At 38.7% G+C, this 21,464-nt stretch overlaps 1 protein-coding gene across 2 annotated transcripts in view; it reads left to right on the top strand.

The window, feature by feature from the left end:
- The window catches only part of frem1b (Fras1 related extracellular matrix 1b), a 30,463-nt gene extending 9,313 nt beyond the window's left edge, over positions 1-21,150 (top strand). Inside the window, exons 12-37 of one of the 2 annotated variants that reach the window (XM_039682957.2) lie at positions 40-236; positions 322-412; positions 817-984; positions 1,884-2,092; positions 2,205-2,298; positions 2,387-2,639; positions 4,180-4,374; positions 5,675-5,860; positions 6,882-7,078; positions 7,162-7,387; positions 7,892-8,036; positions 8,547-8,688; positions 9,559-9,754; positions 10,420-10,684; positions 11,958-12,372; positions 15,094-15,295; positions 15,368-15,512; positions 17,516-17,645; positions 17,715-17,787; positions 17,877-18,026; positions 18,120-18,388; positions 18,503-18,550; positions 20,090-20,269; positions 20,441-20,556; positions 20,650-20,735; positions 20,814-21,150. In XM_039682957.2, coding sequence (XP_039538891.2) covers positions 40-236; positions 322-412; positions 817-984; positions 1,884-2,092; positions 2,205-2,298; positions 2,387-2,639; positions 4,180-4,374; positions 5,675-5,860; positions 6,882-7,078; positions 7,162-7,387; positions 7,892-8,036; positions 8,547-8,688; positions 9,559-9,754; positions 10,420-10,684; positions 11,958-12,372; positions 15,094-15,295; positions 15,368-15,512; positions 17,516-17,645; positions 17,715-17,787; positions 17,877-18,026; positions 18,120-18,388; positions 18,503-18,550; positions 20,090-20,269; positions 20,441-20,556; positions 20,650-20,735; positions 20,814-21,010 — 4,575 coding nt within the window. In that variant the 3' untranslated portion in view covers positions 21,011-21,150. Of the gene's footprint in view, positions 1-39; positions 237-321; positions 413-816; positions 985-1,883; positions 2,093-2,204; positions 2,299-2,386; positions 2,640-4,179; positions 4,375-5,674; positions 5,861-6,881; positions 7,079-7,161; positions 7,388-7,891; positions 8,037-8,546; positions 8,689-9,558; positions 9,755-10,419; positions 10,685-11,957; positions 12,373-15,093; positions 15,296-15,367; positions 15,513-17,515; positions 17,646-17,714; positions 17,788-17,876; positions 18,027-18,119; positions 18,398-18,502; positions 18,551-20,089; positions 20,270-20,440; positions 20,557-20,649; positions 20,736-20,813 lie in introns of both variants that reach the window. The other variant, XM_039682955.2, reaches the window with a different exon arrangement.
- The last annotated feature ends 314 nt before the right edge of the window (positions 21,151-21,464 follow it).

The following is a 21,464-nucleotide window of genomic DNA, read 5'->3' as shown; positions in this document are numbered from 1 at the left end:
TTACAACAGGAATGTTTTCTTTGTACGTTTTCAAATTAGACTGTGGTGATCCACGTGTTTCCAGTGAAGGACCAGTTGCCTGAGGAAGTTTCCGGAACGGTTCGCTCCATCACGGTGAAGGAAACTGAAGTAGTTTACATTACTCAGAGCCATCTGCACTTCAGAGATACAGAGCATTCGGATACTGACCTTACGTATGTTATCACTCATCCCTGCTTTAGACCGGAAAACACCAGGTATGCTTATGCATTTCCTACCTAATACTTACAGGCTTGTAAGTATAGGTAGTTCTTGTTCATTTTACTTCTCTAATTCTTACAGGTTATCAGATGCAGGCAGGCTGTTTTATACTGACACCACAAACTCCATGAAAAAAGATGCAATGGTTCCAGTGCTTAAGTCCTTTACCCAGGTCTGAAACATGCACACAATTTAGTTCCCTAAGGGCCGGTTCACATATCGCGTCTTTTGCAAGCTCAAGTTCGTTATTTCAAATGTAGGCGCGCGGTATGCACGCTCATAATGGAAGCGATGCGGTCGAAACATAAAACATATGTTTAAATGTTTGTAAAAAAATGGGCGGTAAAAACATCTCAACTTTTCAGAATACCGCAAGCGCACCATACGCACATAATAGGTCATGTGACAAGAACCAACTGAAGCGCAACCGCCCTGGCGCTTTGGAAAATGGAGAATGCTGCGCGGCCAGCGTTTTCTATGCGTTTTAAGGCGCTATATGTGAATCCAGCCTAAATGTGTTCCATGCTATTGTAATATGCATGTTCAGAAAGATGTTCTCATTGTTGTCTTCTGCAGCATGCAGTGAACCACCATAAAGTGGCTTACATGCCTCCAATTGAGGATATTGGCCCTGAGCCTCTTTTCGTGCAGTTTGTGTTTTCTGTGAGTGACCAGCAGGGCGGCGCTCTCACCGGACTCATCTTCAATATCACAGTCACACCTGTTGACAACCAGGCCCCAGAAGTGAGTTGCCCACTCCTCATTTTATCAAGAGAAGCTTTTGGGAAACCAAACAGTTGAGAACCACTGTATTAGAGTATAATGTTAAATATCTATTAAAGGAGAACTCTGGCGCAAAATGAACCTCTGGTCTAATTACACATTGGTACCTAGTCGAACGTTCTTTGAGATTTGTTTTCAAGATAATCGAATGTAAAGAGTTTTATCTCTAAAAACTGTTTAGCGTATACACCAGTATATGGTGGCATATAATAAGTAAAGAGAAATCGCTAGTTTATACCACTAACAAGGTTCAAAATAGCCCCACACTAACACAGTAACAAAATGAGGGTCCATACATACTAGCAAAACAAAGCATTGAAAACTTTGAAAGTGTACAGACCGTTTATAAGAAGATATTTTATAAAGATAGTGCACTTCGTGTATACAGGCAGCAGCCATCTTTGGAAAACAGACTCGACAAGTCGAACCACGAACGACGTGCCAAGTGAGCTGAACTGCATGAAGTTCGTTTTGCATGTAGGGACCCTAATTATGTTACTGTGTTAGTGTGGGGCTATTTTGAGCCTTGTTGGTGGTATAAACTAGCGATTTCTCTTTACTTATTATATGCCCCCATATACTAGCGTATACGCTAAACCATTTTTAGAGATAAAACTCTTTACATTCGATTATCATGAAAACAAATCTCAGAAAACGGTTGACTAGGTACCGATGTTTTATTAGACCAAAGGCTCATTTTGTGCCGGAGTTCTCCTTTAAATCTCTAAGTGTGAATATTTCACACTTGAAGGGTTTATCTACAATCTAAGTCTAAACGTCAGTATTTATTCCACAACAAGTTTGATGTTATAAGTTTTCCAAACACAAATCTTAAAAATTGTTTCAATTTTAATTCATAGATGTTTACTAACTTGCTGAGGGTTGAGGAAGGTGGCGGTAGTTTCTTAATGGAGGAGCACCTGTTGGTGCAGGATGTGGACAGTTCAGAAGATCAGCTCAGGATACATGTGAAGACTCAACCTCAACATGGAAGACTGGAGCTGCAGGGCACGCCACTGCTAGAAGGAGACAGCTTCAGACTGCTGGACCTCAAAGCATTGAGGGTCAGGTATGAGTTGAAAAAAATGTAACTAGAAATTAAATTTGTATGGTTAAAAAGTCATGTCCTAAGAAGAATTTATTATCTGTTGAAAACCACAATACTCTCTCTATGGAGATAGATACATTCATGATGACTCTGAGACCCTGCAGGATAGCATTGGTCTTACTATTACAGATGGAATCAACTCTGCACATGGAAAGCTTTTAGTTCAGGTAATTTTCTTGATGTTTGACACATTTTTTGTACTTGCGTTGTGTTTCCATGCAGAATTCCTTAATTAAAATGTGCATGTTTTATCAGATCATGCCTGTTAACGATGAGCCCCCACAGTTAGACTCCAACTTGAGGGCTGAACTGTCCTGCAAAGAGGGGGGTCAGGTCCAAATTACGGTTGAGTACCTCTCTGCTACAGATGTTGACAGCGAGGACAATCGGCTAACATACATGCTTGCCAGAACACCTACAATTGGGGCACTACAGCGAAATGGGGTCACCGTGGACAAGTTCTCCCAGCTGGATGTGCTCAATGGGCTCATTTTCTACCTGCACACAGGTTATAACCAAGACAGGAGTTAGTTAGTGATACTTAGGTGTCACCTACTGTAGGCCTCTTTCACATATCATGCAGGTGTGCTGCTCATAGTCTTATAAATAAAAATATAATGATAATGCACAATAAATTAGTTTATGAAGATGGTCTTTTGTGATACAGACTTTATGTCATAATATTAAATAATGTAGCGAAATATTCCCCCATTGTTCGGAAAAAAAAAGTGTGATTAGTGCTGATGAACCTAATTATTTTAATATTTATTCGTATAAAATAATAATATATATATATTTTTTTAGCCAAGTTCGTTGTTATCGGAAGAAGGAGGCGGGATCCGGCGAATGTTCACAGACTAAAATAAATAAACAAGTAAAAAACTAAAGTAAAGACAGCAGCCCCTCACAATCGATAAAATAGTCCAGGCCTAACCTCTCTCATCCTTCACTGTCATGGCTCCTCCTTTTATGCTTCCGCTCCTCTGTGAGAGATACGAGACCGGTGCGTCGCACAAGTGTCGTTCATCAGCAATCACGCCACAGGCCTCGAGCCGTTCTCTTACGGCTCACGACCGCATCCTGCTCGCCACAATTTTAAAGGGATACTCCACTTTTTTTGGAAATAGGCTCATTTTACCACTCCCTCAGAGTTAAATAGTTAAGTTTTACCGTTTTCGAATGTATTCAGCCGATTTTCTGATATTTAGAAGAATATCAGTAATCAGACAGTTTCTGGTCTCATTGACGTCTATAGTATATTTTTTTCCTACTATGGAAGTCAATGAGACCAGAAACTGTCTGGTTACTGATATTTTTCTAAATATCAGAAAATCAGCTGAATACGGTAAAACCCAACTGTTTAACTCTGGGGGAGTGGTAAAATGAGCCTATTTCCAAAAAAAAAGTGGAGTATCCCTTTAAAATAAAATATAAATATATTTTTAATATTAAATTATTTAATATGGTCAATAACAATAAATGTCAGACATTATACGTCTATATTATATTGTCTAAAAATGTTTAAAATAAACCACAAAATAAATAGTTTAAAATGCTACAAGTAAATTTAGGCCTCAAAACATTATAATGCAGTTTGAAAAATGGATATTCATCTTGTGACATGCTAAAACAGCGTTATTAAATTCGCTCTAAGTGAGGGTTAGATGATGGCAAAGGTAATCTATACGTATGTGGATATAAATGTGGTATGCAAACATATATTATATCGTGATTAATCACATCGAAAATAAAATATATGCGTGTGTACTGTGTATAATTATTTTGTATATATAAATACACACACATGCATGTATTTAAGACAAAATGTGTTTATATATATATAGTATGTCCATGCAAATATGTCTTAAATATATACATGCGTGTGTGTGTGTGTGTGTGTATATATATATATATATATACATGTTGATGCAGAATGTTTGAAAAGGGCTTATAGTGAATGTCTAAAGAATGATAGTAAATGTAATGGCATTTTTATTCATTAAATGAACATGAATGTATATAAATATATACACTTCCTCATTCACTAGGGGGTGAGATTGGACCTGATCCTGTCTCGGACACTGTCACTCTCATTGTGTCAGATGGAGAGGCTGGAACAATGGATGGCTGCTGCCAGGAGGATGCTGCTCCCCCGCCTGTCCCCCTGCATGGCACTCTTCCTGTCTATGACCTCAACATCACTGTGATGCCTGTCAACAACCAGGTCCCAACCATAACGCTGGGTAAACATCTACCGCAGGGCCTGTAGTAAATCTCTTACTGGACAAAAGACGTTTCGTACACTGGCGCTGCTTTGAGTTGAGGGACCGAATGGATTAAAACAAGATGCTCTCTAATCTAGATCTAATCGCCAGAGCATTTGGCTGAGGTGTAATTAATTCACTGTAATGACAATCCGCTTAAATCAAGCAACCAGGAATTTGAGGCAGGTGATGGACGGCAGATTGGTAAATGAATCACTTAATCGCGGTCTCACACACCCAGCTCAGGGATTGTCACTAATGCAAGCGTTTTATTCCCCTGTACATACGTTTCGAGGCAGGGTGCTGGAGACGTCTCGCCAAGATGGGGATTTCACTCTTAATGCCAGAAACTTTGCAGTTATCAATGGAGAACAGTGACCAGAGCAAGACAATGAGCAGAAGAGGGGTAGCTAGGTCCAGTGGGACGTTGACAGGAAATCCTTGCACGCTTGTCGTCAGTGCATGTGGGGCGGCAGACGTACACACAGCTGGTTGGGATTATAGAGAGAAAGCAGAGCATGTGTGGTGAAAAAGCACAGTAGAAAGAGATACATGTTCCTGTGAGAATAATTGGACAATAGGGACACCGAGGAAAAGACAATGGACAGTCCCTCATTTGGAAAAAACGACACGTCCATTGTGTCCCATTCAATCACAATTATAATCTCCTAATTCGGTTAATCCCCGTCAGAAAAAGAAGGATTTTCCAATCTTGCCTCCGTGAAGTAGATATAGACTGGTTTGTGAGGAAAAAGTAGTCATTTAATTAATTTGCATTGAATAAAGACTGGGTTGGCATAAGAGCTTTAAGCAAAGGAACGCAAGGAAAATCCAGCTCTTGCCTTTGCAATGGGACGAGTTTTATCACTTTTACTCCAGACTGGCGGTCATTAATTCCTCCCCTTGTTTCCGAGCTCTATCCAAGCACAACCTCATCAGTGCCCATTCTTCATTCATTATTTATCAGTGCAGTAAATGGAAGCAGATGCCAGTAAGCATTGGCATGATGGCTTTATCAACACCCAGGTGGCAGCGCACTGGCCGAGAGCCGAGCGAGAATGCAGGGGAAGAGAGGGAGCGTTAGTGAGGTGCCATTGTAGGCGAGAGGAAAGTGGGAGCGAGGGGAACTGCCTGTAAATTAGAGGAAGAAGAAGAAGAAAAATATTGGGACACGCTCTTGAGAAGAGAAATATGAAGGCACTTTCAGCTCACTAAAATTAGATCTCGATGATTACTGCTAATATTACTACTTTCTTCATGATGTATATTGTTCCGTCAGGTAACATGTTTGTGGTGGATGAGGGTGCCAGTTCATGTCTGTGTGGGGGTGTGTTGGAGGCCACTGATCCTGATAGTCATCCAAACCAGCTCATGTTTCACTTGGTGACACCTCCACAATATGGGTTCCTGGAGAATACCCTTCCATCCCCTGGATTTGAGAAAAGCAACGCCGGACTCCGAGTGGGTCAGTAGTAAACATACCCAATGACTGTGACTTATGCCAAATAAGACGTGTTTGTGGATTAAAGGAGTAGTTCACTTTTAAAAAACCTTTTGCTGATAATTTACTCACCCCCATGTCATCCAAGATATCCATGTCTTTCTTTCTTCAGTCGAAAAGAAATTAAGGTTTTTGATGAAAACATTCCAGGATTTTCTCCATATAATGCACTTCATTGGGACCCAAACGGTTCAAGGTCCAAATGAGAGTTTCAGTGCAGCTTCAAAGGGCTTTAAACATCACCAGACGATGAATAAGTGTATAATCTCGCGAAACGATCAATAATTTCAAAAATAAATAACAAAGTTTAAGTTTTATAAGCTCAAATGCTCGCCTTGCTTTGTTCTGTGATAAGCGTTTGTGACTCTCCTGTTCAAACTCGTTCATCAAAATTAACAAATCTTTTTTCGAGACATGACTCGAAGGGTCCTAGATAAGACCCTTATTCATCGTCTGGTCGTGTAAAGCCCTTTGAAGCTGCACTGAAACTCTCATTTGGACATTGAACCGTTTGGTTCCCAATGAAGTCCATTATATGGAGAAAAATCCTGAAGAAAGAAAGACGTGGACATCTTGGGTGACATGGGGGTGAGTAAATTATCAGCAAAAGTTTTTTTTTAAAGTGAACTACTCGTTTGTCATGGAACAACATTCCTGTCAAACAAACATTGTCCTCTATCTCTGAGTTCAAACTTAACACTAATCAGTGACCTTGTTATCACTTATTTCAGGCCCATCTGGCTTTTTTTTCTGTAAAACACAAAGATTTTCAGAAAAAAACTGTTTTCGTGCTGTGTCTTCTTTACAATGAAAGTCATCGGGGTCGAGTATTGTGTTAAAACGGTTGAAATGGCATTTCATCAGCTCTGAGCCACTATCCCTAACTCTATTCCTGGCAAAATCAAAAGTTATATTTTGTTGTGTCATTTTTAAATGGTATAAGACCTTATCTTTCAAGCCACTAAGTCATATTGTATAAATAAAGTTTCTTTCAGCCAGCTCCACCTCAGTTTGGGTTTCATCAACTATGTCCAGTCAGTGCACCAGGGTGTGGAGCCTACAGCAGACTTCTTTACCATCAGTGTCAGTGATGGGATTCAGAGATCAGCACCATTGCCCTTCTACGTCATCATCAACCCTACCAAAGATGAGACCCCATCACTGCTACTTGGCAACTTTACAGTAAGATATGTATTTGTAGCGACAAAATGATCTAAAAATTAAGCTGTCTGCTAACAATTGTCTTGCTCCTCACCTCTCGATAGGTCATGGAGGGAGGGATGAAAGACCTCAGTCCTAATATTCTAAATGCAGTGGACATTGATATTCCAGCAGAAACTCTTACTATGTCCATCCTGGTTCCCCCAGCCCATGGCACACTGCTCAATGGCATATATGGTGTTGAGATGAATCGTTACAAAAACATGAACCCAGAGGTCCTCCAACGAACCCTAGCAATCCAGTCTTTCACCTTACAGGAACTACAACAAGGTCAGTTCTGGAATCCATGTGATCTGTAGTATCACAAACTTTTCCTCTCCTAACTTCCGGGGTACCACTATATGCTTCTTGAGGAAGGTTGCAAGGACAGTGTCTCGTCCCTGGTCCAGCCACCCCTCGGTGCCTTCACTGTGGGTATCCAGGCTTGCAGAACAGATGTTGCAGTAGACAAAGGTCAATGTGTGCCTGTGGTGCTTCTGCTTCATCTGCAAACTCTTTCCAACTGCTCTCTGCACAATTATGTCACCGTGCATGAGGTACTTGGTGACTGCACAGCTTTGCTTGTTAGCGAGTGATAAAGAGCCATTGAAACGAAGGTGAGCAGGTCATTGACAAAATGGGACGTTTAAACTGGTGTCCTTCTTGGTAGTAGTGGTAGAACTAGCTGTGTCAGTCAAAGGAAGCAACCAAATGCCTAATGCCTGTTACATCCTAAATGTCACTAAACACTTAATCTACTAAAATATCATTTTTCTCTCTTGTGCTGATCCATAGGAATGAAGATCATGTATATGCATGACGACACAGAAACCCTCAAGGACGCTTTCACCATCCAGTTGACAGATGGTGGGCACACAGTCCAGGGGACTGCGTGTGTCCGCATCATACCAGTCAATGATGAAAAGCCATGGCTACTAAAGTAAGGACGCCCTGGGATAAATTCAGAGCCAAAAAGGCGGATGAAAGCGGGAACGGGGGAGGGATTTTAGTGGTGGAGATTGGACAAGAACAGAAGGGGGAGACCAATCCTGAATGGGGTTTATGGAAGGGGGGGGGGGGGGGGGGTCAAACACAACCTGTACTGCACATGTGGCTGGGGAATCTGTCTCCCTGACTGAGTAACTAGGAATTAACTTAACATCCTTGAGTAAATTGCTAATTTTTATTCCATCTTCTTCCTCTAAGATCAGCAAGATCTGAGGGTGTGCATGTAAACTCCACAACAGCAGAAGTAATGTGTCTTTTTGGCAGATGCCTTCATCCTTGTTTCAAAGTCCTCATGGATTAGGATAACAGGCCGTTTCTGCTTGTGTTCCCTCCTTTTAGAAGCAGCTGTTTGTGTATTTATTTATTTAGGATTGCAGATTTTAGCATGCAGGCTTGGCACCGGTACCTTTCGTGTCCAAAGCGTCTCGATCTTTGTTCTCAGAAATGCAGGTGTTGAGGTTGAGGCCCTGGAGAAGAGAGTCATCTCCAGTGTAGCGCTGGAGGCAGAGGATCAAGACACTCCCAACAATCATATTCTCTACATCCTCAATGCAGGTCCCAGATTTGGCATCCTTCAACTCAGGGTTAGCAAGGAAAATATAGTCCATTACATTATTCCTTAAGCCTGGAATACACTACATGACTTCTGAATAGAACTTCTGAATCTTAACAGATTAAAATATAGGCATCACACACTTGCCCATTTAGTAAATGTTTACAGAGGGCACCATACACTCCTTTTTAGGTCACTCCAAAACACAACAAACTCACAGAATCATGCAACTCTGTCACCCAACGATTCTATCTTGTCTACAAACCACGTTTTGCCATGAAAAATCACGTGATAAGACGAACCGGAAATGACGCAAAACAGCACGTGCTTCAATACCCAGCGAAGAAGAGAAGAACACAACACGCGAATATGGACGTCAGACAGAAACTAGTGCTTCAATCTGTTTGTGTGATGATGCGCTCTGAGAAAAAAATGCAAAAAAGAAAAAATTAGATTTTCCCAGTGACCTCAACCCATGCCTTGATCTGATTGGCTGGAGCTCATGACATCGCGCGACGGCTCTAAATATCTAGTTCATCGTCCGCTAATCCCCCGCGATTTGCACGCGATAACACCCTGTCCTGTCGGCGAGCTCAACGATTTGCAAATCGGCTTAAAATCCTGTAGTGTGAACTTGGCTTAAGTGAAAACAATGTATGTTCTAAAATAAAAAAGTTTGATATCCTTTGACTGGATGGAATCATTGTCTGAAGCTAAAAAACTGGAGTTTGTGCCTATCATACACTACAAAATCTTGCTACTGCCAAAAATATGAAGACTGTCTCTGACATTTTACAACTTGTGCCAACCCCCAAAAGTCGTGTAGTGTATTCCCTTCCCAGCCTTTAGTGTGACATACTCTATACTTTAGGATTGTATGAAATAATGTGATTTTCTGCAGACAGAAGCTGGATGGATTGATCTGAGTCCAGGTCAGAATTTCACCCAGGAGGATGTGGAGATGAATCGCCTATGGTACACTCACACTACAGTTAACGGTTTCAAAGGCCATGACAGGTTTCACTTTGTTCTCAGTGATGGGGAAAACAGAACACCCCCACAGAGTTTCTTCATCTCTGTCCGCACTGTTCAAAAGGGTAAGTTTTAATTGTGAACAAAATAAAATAACTATACACCTAGTAGGAACTCAGCGTGGCTCAAAACCAACAACTTGGTGGCTCACACCTTACATTTATTTTTCAGTCTTGAAGCTCCAGGGTTATGAAGTTCGGCAGACTGCAGTGGCATATTATGACTGTCCAAATTTTGGGACATTATAGCATTGGCATAGAGACAGACCGATTTACATTTTGTGACTCAGTGATAGCTGCTTTTGTTTTTCCCTCAATCAAAGTCCAAGAAAAACAACTTTGTTGACAGATTAAATCTGTGCATGTATAATTAAAAACATTGGCTTTCCCTATGGCCAAAATGACTTTGCCAGTTGGGTGAACATGGAAGCATGGCAGCCATTGTCCTCTTGGCTCCGTTCTGGCTTATCCTGGAGGAACAGAGGTGAGAATGTTCTGCCGCAAAGGATGAGCCACCTTTAAACGCCCAGCATGAATAATTAACCAATCTGGGGCCAAACATCTGTAGTCCAGGCCCTAGTTCCCAGTACTGTCCCTGCTTACACAAATCTTACACAACATCAATAAGCTTGCACACAACTTCCTTTAGACTTAACACGCTTTCATTTTTCAAAGCTTTAGATATATTTATGTAAAATGCCTCTTTAACTGTTGACCTATGGCACGTACAGGTGACATTGCTCTAATCACTAAACCTGTGACCTTGATGGAGGGAGAGAGAGTCATTCTGACCACTGACGTTCTGATGGCCACAGACAGTGGAAGCAAGCCAGAAGAGCTCATGTACACAGTTTCAGTTCCACCTGAACACGGTCACCTGCACATGGTCCAAAGTCCAGGGGTTCTAGTGTTCTCCTTCTCCCAGATGGATGTGGCGGCCAACCGGGTATGCTACACTCATGACAACAGCCGTTTTGCTGACCGTGATTCTTTCAGGTCAGTGGTTTTCATTGTTCTTTTAACATGTGTCTATCTATCTGTGTCTGCCTGTCTATTGTGCAATCTGGTCTAGCCCATAGACGGCAAAAACTCTGAAAAGACTGAAAAAACGAAAAGAATCATTTTTGCTTCGTTTGCATGGGTTTCCAGCCAATTTGGCAGAAAGCTGACTTCAGTCAGAGCGTACAGTTGACCTGTGCTGCCTTTCTCGTGTGAATCTTTGACACCCAAAACTCTGGCTTGGTTTCATCATTGGGTCATCTGGGAGCAAACAAACCTTCCTGAGCCAAGCCTGACGAGGGGCGAGTGGCCCTTCGGAGAGGGTACGGAGCAGTCTGTGCCAATGTGTTCAGTCAGCACAGCATGGGGTGGTATGGGCACATGGACACTACAGCGTTAGTCATGTGGGCCGTGAGTACGGCCCATTCAATTAGCAATTCCGACACAATCACAAGAGACTAGGGAAAAACTTGCTCATGATATCTTATTGTTTGAAACGTTTTTTGGGTCTTTACAGCATGTAATGGTTTTAATCCGAGGCAAAAGATGCAGAATGCGACAGTCGGTCTCCTTGATCGGGAGAGACACCTGAGCAAACACCTGTGTGTCAAACTCTAGGCCGACAGCAGGGGCCAAAAGAGACAGGAAGACTGTTTTTTTTCTGGGAGCCTTGTGTCTCCCTCTGCTCTTCCGTGACAGCTGATGATAAATGGCCATTATTAAGAGAGTAATAACTCAGCCTGGAATTGGTAATACAGCTCCAAGAGGTGTAGTCAGAGACGGGGATCCCTGGGCACAATTACCGAGCAAATATGGCACAATGGCAATGCCAGATGTTGCACCAGTTTGGCTGTGAGAGTGGACCTGCGTGTTCTTTACGAGTCTACTGCGAGGTGGCAGTCGTGTTGTTTACCATGGCTGGCAATTATCAGCTTCAGGGCAATATGTGTTGGGAGGCAGATTGCCTTGGCAGAGGGTGGAATGGGGGCTTGGCTCGCACCCCTCCCAGTCCTGTCTTTCTGCTCCAACACATCAACCATGTTGGGTGAGGATAGCAGCTCAGAACATGCTGTAACACTGACAAGACCTTAGAATAAAGTGATAAGGCATGAGGCCACAGTGATTTTTACTATGGTTAAAGGTTATGGTTAGATCCGAGTGGCGGTTTATAATAAGCAATGTGACCAAAGGATTTTATCCTCAATAAACTGTGCAAATATCAGAATTTTTTCTACCGCTTTTATGATGCAAAATACGTTCTCTCATGCAGCTTTGTAGTCACCAACAGTGTGACGTCCAGAAGCGGTACTATTCTTTTCACCGTGAAACACAGTGACCGTATCCCACCAACCCTGAGTATCAACAAAGGCCTTGAACTCTCAGAGAACTCTATGAAGACTATTTCCACTAATGACCTGAAACTGACTGATCCAGACACAGCTCTAGGGAATCTCACCTACATCATTATTCAAAGCCCACAATATGGCAAGTTGCTCTTGAAAGGTTTACCCCTCTCTAAGCCTCATTTCACGCAACTGGACATCAACAACATGGATCTAGCTTACCATCATCTAAATGGACGAGCCAAGATCGACAGGTTCACCTTTCAGCCTAGTGATGGAACCAATGCCGGTTATTTGGAGTATGGACGGCTGAAGAGTGAACCTGCTGTTTTTAACATACAGGTAGGCTGTTTATTATTTGGAGAAATTCACCCAAAACCAATTAAAACTGGGAATTTCTCTTATATACTGTATGTAAATAGGTAGACCTACAACAACTTTATAAAATACAGATGTATACTGCAACCTCTTACAAGAACATACTTCAAAATACCGTAGTGATTGCAGGTGGCATTAAGGAGAGGAGCTTTCCCTTTCTAAGATCATCTGATTGGACAAAAAAATCTGTGTAGTGCAGGATAATAAAATTAATATTTTGATTCCGTTTTCTTTGATGAGAAAAACCCTAAATTTAAATGTATATGGAACTCATAAATGTGTCAGCTTTTATGGGTTTAGCATATAAATAGACTCATAAATAGACACTAAAAAGCACAAAATGTTATAATTCATTCTTATACAAGTCTTTAAAATCATAATAAACAAATGAATTATGAGGTTTGTACCACATCATACTATGGTTTACCTTACAGTTTCTGTCAGGAAAACGATTTATTTCGTGCAACCTAATTAACTCTTTCAGAAGTGTTCACTGTTATATGGTAGTAGGGGCGCAATGAGTTCACTGTACTAAAATGGCCCCCACAGTCACCAGATCTCAATCCAATAGAGCATCTTTGGGATGTGGTGGAATGGAAGCTTCGTGCCCTGGATGTGCATCCCACAATTCTCCATCAACTGTTAGATGCTATCCTATCAATATGGGCCAACATTTCTAAAGAATGCTTTCAGCACCTTGTTAAATCAATGCCACGTAGAATTAAGGCAGTTCTGCAGTTCTCAAACACAGTATTAGTATTGTGTTCCTAATAATCCTTTAGGTAAGTGTATGTTTTAATGATCGTTCTGAATACGATCTGGACAAAGTAATTGACAAAAATGCGATTTTCTCAGCTTTTTGCTCAAATTTGTACTTCTTTTATGAAGCGATTTGGTTAAAAAAAAAGACTGCATTAAGCTAGATAAAATGGGTCCGTTCTCACTTTTGATATATTGCATGTTTAGATAATATTCATACAGCAACATTCCAGGGGGCATGACAATTTTGTGAAAACTATCAAAAATGCTGGCGGTGGCTGGCAACTAGAAAAAATAAATAAATAAAAAAACGCTGGCGTGTAAAGAGTTAACATGGCTGTCAAATAAACGGCTTGCACACAAACCACTGAGCCCAGCAAGAGAGCAACGGGTTAACAATGCGTTCCCTGTTGTATTGCATGTTAAACGGAGAGGATTTGCTGGCCAGGTGCTCGTGCAGGTCCGGTGCCATTCACTGTGTCACAGCGTCGCTCTCTCGAGGCCCGCGCCACAATTTAATATTCCGTTGAAGCGTTCAGCGAGGCGGCAAACGCGCTGGCCAGCACACCCAGCTCTGTGCTACCGAGAGAAACTCCCAACTGCACAGGTGAAGCAGCCCAAAAATTTGTTCGGGGCCCGCGGGAGCGCGCACACCGTCACTTGGCTGAAGTCGCTGCCGCGCATTTCTTAAACTCGGCGCGTGCTAGTCTAACCGCACGACTCCTGAGACCGGGATGGTCATAAATAATATGAAGGCCCATTCTTCCCCTCACTTGAATTTACATGTGATAATACCACACAACAATAGCACACATTGTGTTTTACGTCGCCCTTACGTCTTACGTTTTAAGTTGAGTTACGATTTTTCTGGTAAGCTATAAATACAGTATTGAGCCATTTTTTTTAAAACAATTCATATTTTTAAACAATTTTAAAATAAAATATGGAAGGAGAGTGAGAGTTGTCACAAGAGGAAAGGGTTGTGAGTCAATTATACAAATGTGGTTTTGATGGCAGTGGTTTTAAACAAGCTTAAGAATATTTTCTGATTTTTTTCCCCTCCAAACATATTTAGCTTTTTTGGTAAACAAGTGAAGGTATGTTTTAATTAAATTTGATGTTAGATATATACAGTTTACTGGTCAGTATTTGTGGACATGCATAGGCTACATACATTTTCTCACACACACAAACATATATGTGTGTGTGTGTGTGTGTGTGTGTGTGTGTGTGTGTATATATATATATATTTACGTCACAAACGTCACAACGTTTCTTTTAAAAGTCTATGCATGTGCTTGGAGCGCAGCTTATTGTCCGGATCACTGTGTTCGCTTTGTTATTTTTTATACTAATCTCACTTAAACAGATTTTTTATTGTGAAATTTTGTATTAATGTTAATAAAATTAAACAAATAAATAAATGTAATAGATAAATAAAAATATTTAAATAAGGTGTATTTACATTAAAGAAAATCAGTATGGCAAAGACAAAGCAGACAAACATGAGAACATTACAAGAAATATTTATTCTGGTAAAAAGTGACTCCTAGTCTCCCCTAAATAATGTATTATATATTAATTATATTTTATTTATAATAACCTTTGTTTTTTACCAATCTTATTTATAAAAGTACATTGTTTATCATTCAGAATTTTCGTAATAATTAATAAAATAAACAAAATTAATAAGAAATAATGAAGAAATAATTAATCAAATAACCTATGTGTTTAAAGAAAAACAATAAATAAGGAAAACACAAATGCTCTTGACAACATTTTACAGTATTTAAACAACTAAAGTGAGCAATGGCTGTGAAATGAGTGCTTGCATTCTCTAATGCTTCCCTCTAGTGGTAGTGCAGCATGAATGCAGTTTAAATGGCAGCTCTCTGTAGATTGTACTGAAGTATTATATCTTCACAGATAGATATATTGGACAAGACACCACCCACTATTGTAAACAAAGGTATTCCAAGTGCCGTGGAGAATCTTCCAGATGGCAAACAGGGCATCTACATCACCTTCAAAGAGCTGAAAGCCTCAGATCCAGACAGTCCCGATGACACACTCGAGTTCACAATCACAAGGCCTCCACACTTCGGTTACCTTGAAAACGCCCTCACAGGCAGGTGCACGGGTCACTTGATAATATTCACAGATTATGTCCAGATTATAATGAATTTTCTTCCTGATATAGGTGCCTATATCAAAGGACGCTTCACCCAGAAGGATCTGGACCAGAAGGCAGTGCGCTATGTCATTCCTGCTGATATGGAAGTGACCGCAGACAGCTTTGAGTTCCAAGTCACAGACCCTGCAGGAAACACCATGCTTCCTGAAGTGTACATATATCCTCTTTTGTGGATCATTTGTTTAGATATCTTGCAAAACTTTCACTACATGTGCACAGTGCAGTTACAGAATGTTAAGGTACATAAGTACACTTCCAATGTAAAAGAAAGAGAGAGAGATATGAATAATTCTGTAATAAATATATTTTTAATATATATTTATATACAGTGTATATATATATATATATATATATATATATATTACATTTCACAAGTCCAAGACTTGAAACAGACACAAAATTACACATGTGCACCTTTAAAAAAGATGATAATTTTACCAAATGACTCACTGAATTCTTAATGTGATTTTCTAATAAATAAATAACATTTTATTTACACTATATATATATATATATATATATATATATATATAACATTTTAACAATAAATAACATTTTATTTACACACACACACACACACACACACATATATATATATATATATATGTGTGTGTGTGTGTGTGTGTGTGTGTGTGTCCTCGTATGTGCAATACAAAATATATTTATGTATGTGATATTCTATTCTATTCGATATTATATTATTTCTGTCAAATTCGGAGTTCAGTGATTAATTTAGTAAAATTATCAGCATTTTCAACGCTATCTCACGACCAAATCGTACGAATTCGTACGAGTGATTAAAAAGTGGCTAATTCGTACTAATTCATATGACCTCACTCGTACGAATTCGATTCGTACGATTATTAGTCTAAACCCATGTGATGGTTAGGTTTAGGGGCGGGCTTGGGCGTCGTGACGTCATTACTGGCGCGGCGGCCATGTTGGCAGCTAGCGAATGTAAACAGATTTGATTTGAAAGATTTGATTCATTTTACTATTTCAACCACGGTAAACCGTTGCTGTATTGTGGGGTGTAACTGCGCAACACATAATCACCATGGGGAAAAGATCGACAATGGATTCATTCTATGCAGGAAACCAAACATTTACCTCAACCCTCAGTAATAATGTGTATATACATGACATATAAATGCCATTATATTTACGACAGTAAAGTATAACATAACATCTAAATATAATTAGTATAGCTGAATTCATGATGAAGACAGCGGGAAAGAGCTCAAAATACGCGAGAAACCCGGAAAACTACACTTTTGAAACACATAGTTAAAAGTACATGTGTGAATGGTTGTTAGCACATACAGTTAACTTACTAAACTAGCAGCAAAGTGGAGCGCAGTGAGCTTACCTTTGTCCGGTGTGTTCCCACTGTTTGCAGCTCCTGAACCCATCCATTAGTGAACTGCACATGCGCGACTCTTATCCCTTGTAGCTTCGGAACTGTTCTGAGGTGTAGGTGCTCACACCACAAACAAGGTAGCTGAAGATAATATCGTTTATACAAAACTGCCGCAGCAAGTCGTCGTCGTCGGTGCTCCAATCTTTGTTTGAAATTTCATAAGGATCCAAACCGTTGATAGTGCCTATTTTGTCCACATACCGGTCGCTGGCTTCCCTAGTTAACGTTTCCCGGTATATTCCACATCCTTTTAGGGATAACATATTTATTTCTTTTCTTTCTCTCAACTTGCTGTTTGTTTACATTCGCTAGCTGCCGCCAACATGGCCGCCACGCCAGTAATGACGTCACGACGCCCAACTCGTAAAATATGTACGATTATCAAAAATCGTAGAGTGAGGTCGTACGAATTAGCCACCTCGGAAAATTTGAACGTGGAATTTTATACAATATAAATATATAAAATAATGTAAAAAATAAAATATTAACATAAATTTATAGAAAAATAAACATGTACAATAAACATTATTATCATTAATGTTAAACAATATATGTTCTATTGTTTTTCTATTAAATGATTCAGTGGTTCATTTGGTAATTTTATTTTAGGGTTTTATAAAAAAATACACATTACGACAGTTGACAAAACTGATCAGAAATTTATATGAATTCTAGATAATTCAAAATAATTTCAGTCCCAATGTGGTATTTGTCTTTTCCGTCGGCCGACACAGGATTGAACTGAGGTGGTCTCGTGTGGAGCTGTCTGCTTCCTGTTATCGTGTTTGTGAGAATGCGGGAACTTTAGCTGTGCAGGTGTTGCGCAGTGGGAACAGCAGAGATCCGGCATACATCGCTATACAGGTGCGCTAAACTATCTCATCTAAACTTACTATCATAGATGGAGTTTGATTGAATGCTTTTATCTTACAGGTGGAAGAGGGAACAGCTCAAGTCGGGAAAGACTTCACTCACAGTTCTGCCAGTCTCGTGCAGTTTGATCCAGGTTATCGCGTCAAACTTCAGCTGTTTACATTTACTTTTTGATTTGTATCTTTAGAAAATGCTGAATCTGTGCTTTATGTTTGTGTTTAGGTGTACATGTCAAAATGTGGAACATTTACCTCAAAGATGATGGACTAGAAGAGAACCATGAGAAATTTGATGTGGTTTTGAAGACTCCAAAAAATGCTGTTTTGGGACAGAGGAACAAGGCCACAGTTGAGATTGTGGATACTAGAAATGGTAGAAAGAAGTCTTCTTCTAAAATCTTGTAGTTCTACATGCCCACGTTCTGCTCTTTTATATATAAAGCCTGAGAATATTTCCATCTTTCAGGCAAGTGTAATCCAGATGACCTTGTTGTTGAAGAAGATGAGAAGCAACATCCTTTCCAAGGCCCACCCTACGTCCAAGAGCCTGAACCACCCCTACTGGAGGAATACACTCCAGACCCAAGGAGCGGAATCTTTTGGGGGAACTATCCGCCAAGAGGGGACGTCCCAGATCGCACTCACTTCAGCCATTTCAGCGTGGGAGAACCTCAGGACCACTTTCACAGTCAAGGCCAAAGGCAGCTGAGGATCCTGGGTAGAAGCAGACACAGAGTGAGCCAGGTCACCTCCTCAGCTAAAACATTTACTTAATCTAATATCTAGTGTGGTGTTCAAACAATGATATTAATATTATTAGTTAATACTAAACTCTGAGTGTGGTTTTAGGCACATCTGTCAGAGGTGGACAACAGAAATCAAGAAAGAGTTTGGAGAGTAAGTTTGATATATTTTGGTTCTGCCTTCAATTTTGTTCTTTACTAAACTTCAGAGTTTATTAATTAGTTGTACTTATGTGTTAAGAAAGTAGTTAATCATTTAGTTGTGTTGTTTGTTTAGTAGCTATTTAGGTTTTTGGGGGGGATGTTTTGATGTCTTTTTTTTTTTAGTATTTATTAGTGTTAAATATTTAATATTGTTTTTATTTCTTTGTTTATTTCATTATTAGTAGTATTTATTTTTAGTTTGTTTGTCATATTTATTTATTTGTTGTAGTAGTATTTATTCATTTATTTATTTTGGTTGGTTGTAATATTTAATTATAGTAGTGGTATTGTTTTTTATTTAATTGTTTTTGTTTTTATTTCTTAGTAATATTTATATGTTGCTATTAGTAGTATTTATTCATTTATTTATTTGGTAGTGTTATTCATTTAGAATTACTTATTATTTTTTTAGGGCTTTGAAACGATTAATCGCAATTAATCGCATCCAAAATAAAAGTTTGTGTTTACGTAATAAATGTGTGTCTAGTGTGTATAATTATTTTGAATATATAAATACACACACATGCATGTATATATTTAAGAAATATTTGCATGTATGTACTTTATATATATTTATACATTATTAATATTATGTATAAATATAAATACATTATTAATATTATGTATAAATATAAATATTTGTTATACTGAGAGCACATTTTTCTTAAATATATACATGCATGTGTGTGTATTTATGTATACAAAATAATTATACACACTATACAAACATATATTATGTAAACAGAAACTTATTTTGAATGCGATTAATCGTTTCACAGCCCTATGTCTTTGTTTATTTATATATTAGTACTATTTATTTATTTGGTTGTTGAATTATTTATGCTTTAGTAGTATTATGCATTTAGTGTTCGTTTTAGTTATTTGTTAATATTTATTGATATATTTATTGGTTTCAGTATCGTGAACATTATTAAAACCATTTAATTTTTTTTAATATAATTTAATTAATTTTGTATTTTGTGTTTTATGTATTTTATTATTGGTATTATTTTTTATTAATACTGTTTTATCTATTGGTTTTTAATATTTAGAATACATTTCATAATTTAATATAATTTAACTAGGGCTGTCAAGCGATCAATCACAATTAATCGCATCCAAAATAAAAGTTTATGTTTACATAATATATGTGATTGCACTGTGTATAATTATTTTATTTATATAAATACACACACATGCTTATATATATTTATGTATTTACTGTTTATAGATTTATATATTATATATAAATATTTTATATATAATTTTTTTTTCTTAAATATACATGCATGTGTGTGTATTTATATATATACAAAATAATTATACACAGTGCACCCACATATATTATGTAAACACAAACTTTTATTTTGGATGCGATTAATCGTTTGACAGCCCTAAATTAAACCTTTTATTTAGTTACATGCATGCATACATCATAATGTGCCGTGTGCAGGACTCAAAATAAGTGATAATTTCGGTCCTCTATTAGTTCCATGGACTGATCCCAGTGAGAATAGAGGAAAAGGCGGCAGCTCCTCGTGTCCACTCTGACCTGGAGATCACTCCCATCTGGACCTGGCCGGGATATGCCGCTGATTCTGAATCAGTGGAAACTCCCCAGCGGGACTCAGCCTCTTTGGTCACTGATTCAGGAGTGCGACAACACAAGGTATTATAGCTCATCCCTACACTGGGAGTCAGCTGTTGTGTATTTTTAGATCAAAAAGAGAACATCACATGGTGCACAATGTATATTATGTATTGTTTTGACTTCTATCAATGTAGACTTTCCTTCATACTTGAGCTCTCATTACATAATTCTTTCCTCTCTTTTTAAAAGGCACAGAAGCCTGTTAGTATAGGTTGTCCTAAAGGCTGGACTCACTACAGGAGGAACTGTTATATTTTGGGGCCTGGTATTGCTAGCTGGAGCAGCGCACAACATGTTTGCATGCTGTATGTTATGCCTATATATATGCATGCATTCATACTACATACACATTTGCCTTTTCCACGACTAAATATTAATGTTATGACTCCAACATATAGGCTTGAAAGTCAATTGTCAAGTATCCACTCAAAGACTGATATGAAGTGGATATGGAAGTTTGCTGGAAGGCAATCGTTCTGGATCGGTAAGCAAACGAGGCGTATATTCTGTGTGGTGCTTTTTTGTAAGGACAGAATGTAAATTTTCCCCTTTAATTTTGCAGGGCTCATGGGGGGTCCAAAGCAGTGGTCCTGGACGGATGGAAAACCACTGAAGTTCTCCAAAATCAAGAAGGATCATGATATCCACACAGGCTCTGCCTGTGTTTTAGCTCAGAACCAGAAGATATGGATTCCTAAAAGTTGCACTGATGGATCCGAACACAGATACGTTTGTTCAGCACCTGCAGAAATCAGTTAAAACACATATTTATTTGGTTTTTATTAATGATTTAAAATGCATATAGCACTGAATAAATATATTTCAGCTCCCAATGACATGCTTAATGTGTTGTTAAAATAAATATGATTGTTATCAAATAAATTTAGTACCAAGAGTAACCTTTTATGGAGTTATTTATTTGTGGACTGTATACATGTTTTCTAATTTGACTGGTGAATTAATTATCACAACAATAAAACTGTTAGGAAGAGCTAAATATATGAATTGTGTTGTTTTGATATATACATATAATTTTATTATTGAGAGAAATCAAATAATCCATTCCAAGGTAGAAACGAAAATATTTTATTTATTTATTATTTAATTAAATAATAGAGGAAAAGGCGGCAGCAACGTCAAACAGGGACATGGTACAGCAAAAGGATTTTATTCACTTATATATTTCTTGGTTCTTGTTTGTTATATAATATAA

The sequence above is a fragment of the Pimephales promelas genome, chromosome 2, assembly GCF_988280905.1.
Source record: "Pimephales promelas chromosome 2, fPimPro1.hap1.1, whole genome shotgun sequence".
NCBI lineage: Eukaryota > Metazoa > Chordata > Actinopteri > Cypriniformes > Leuciscidae > Pimephales > Pimephales promelas.
This window is presented reverse-complemented; position numbering and strand designations above follow the sequence as displayed.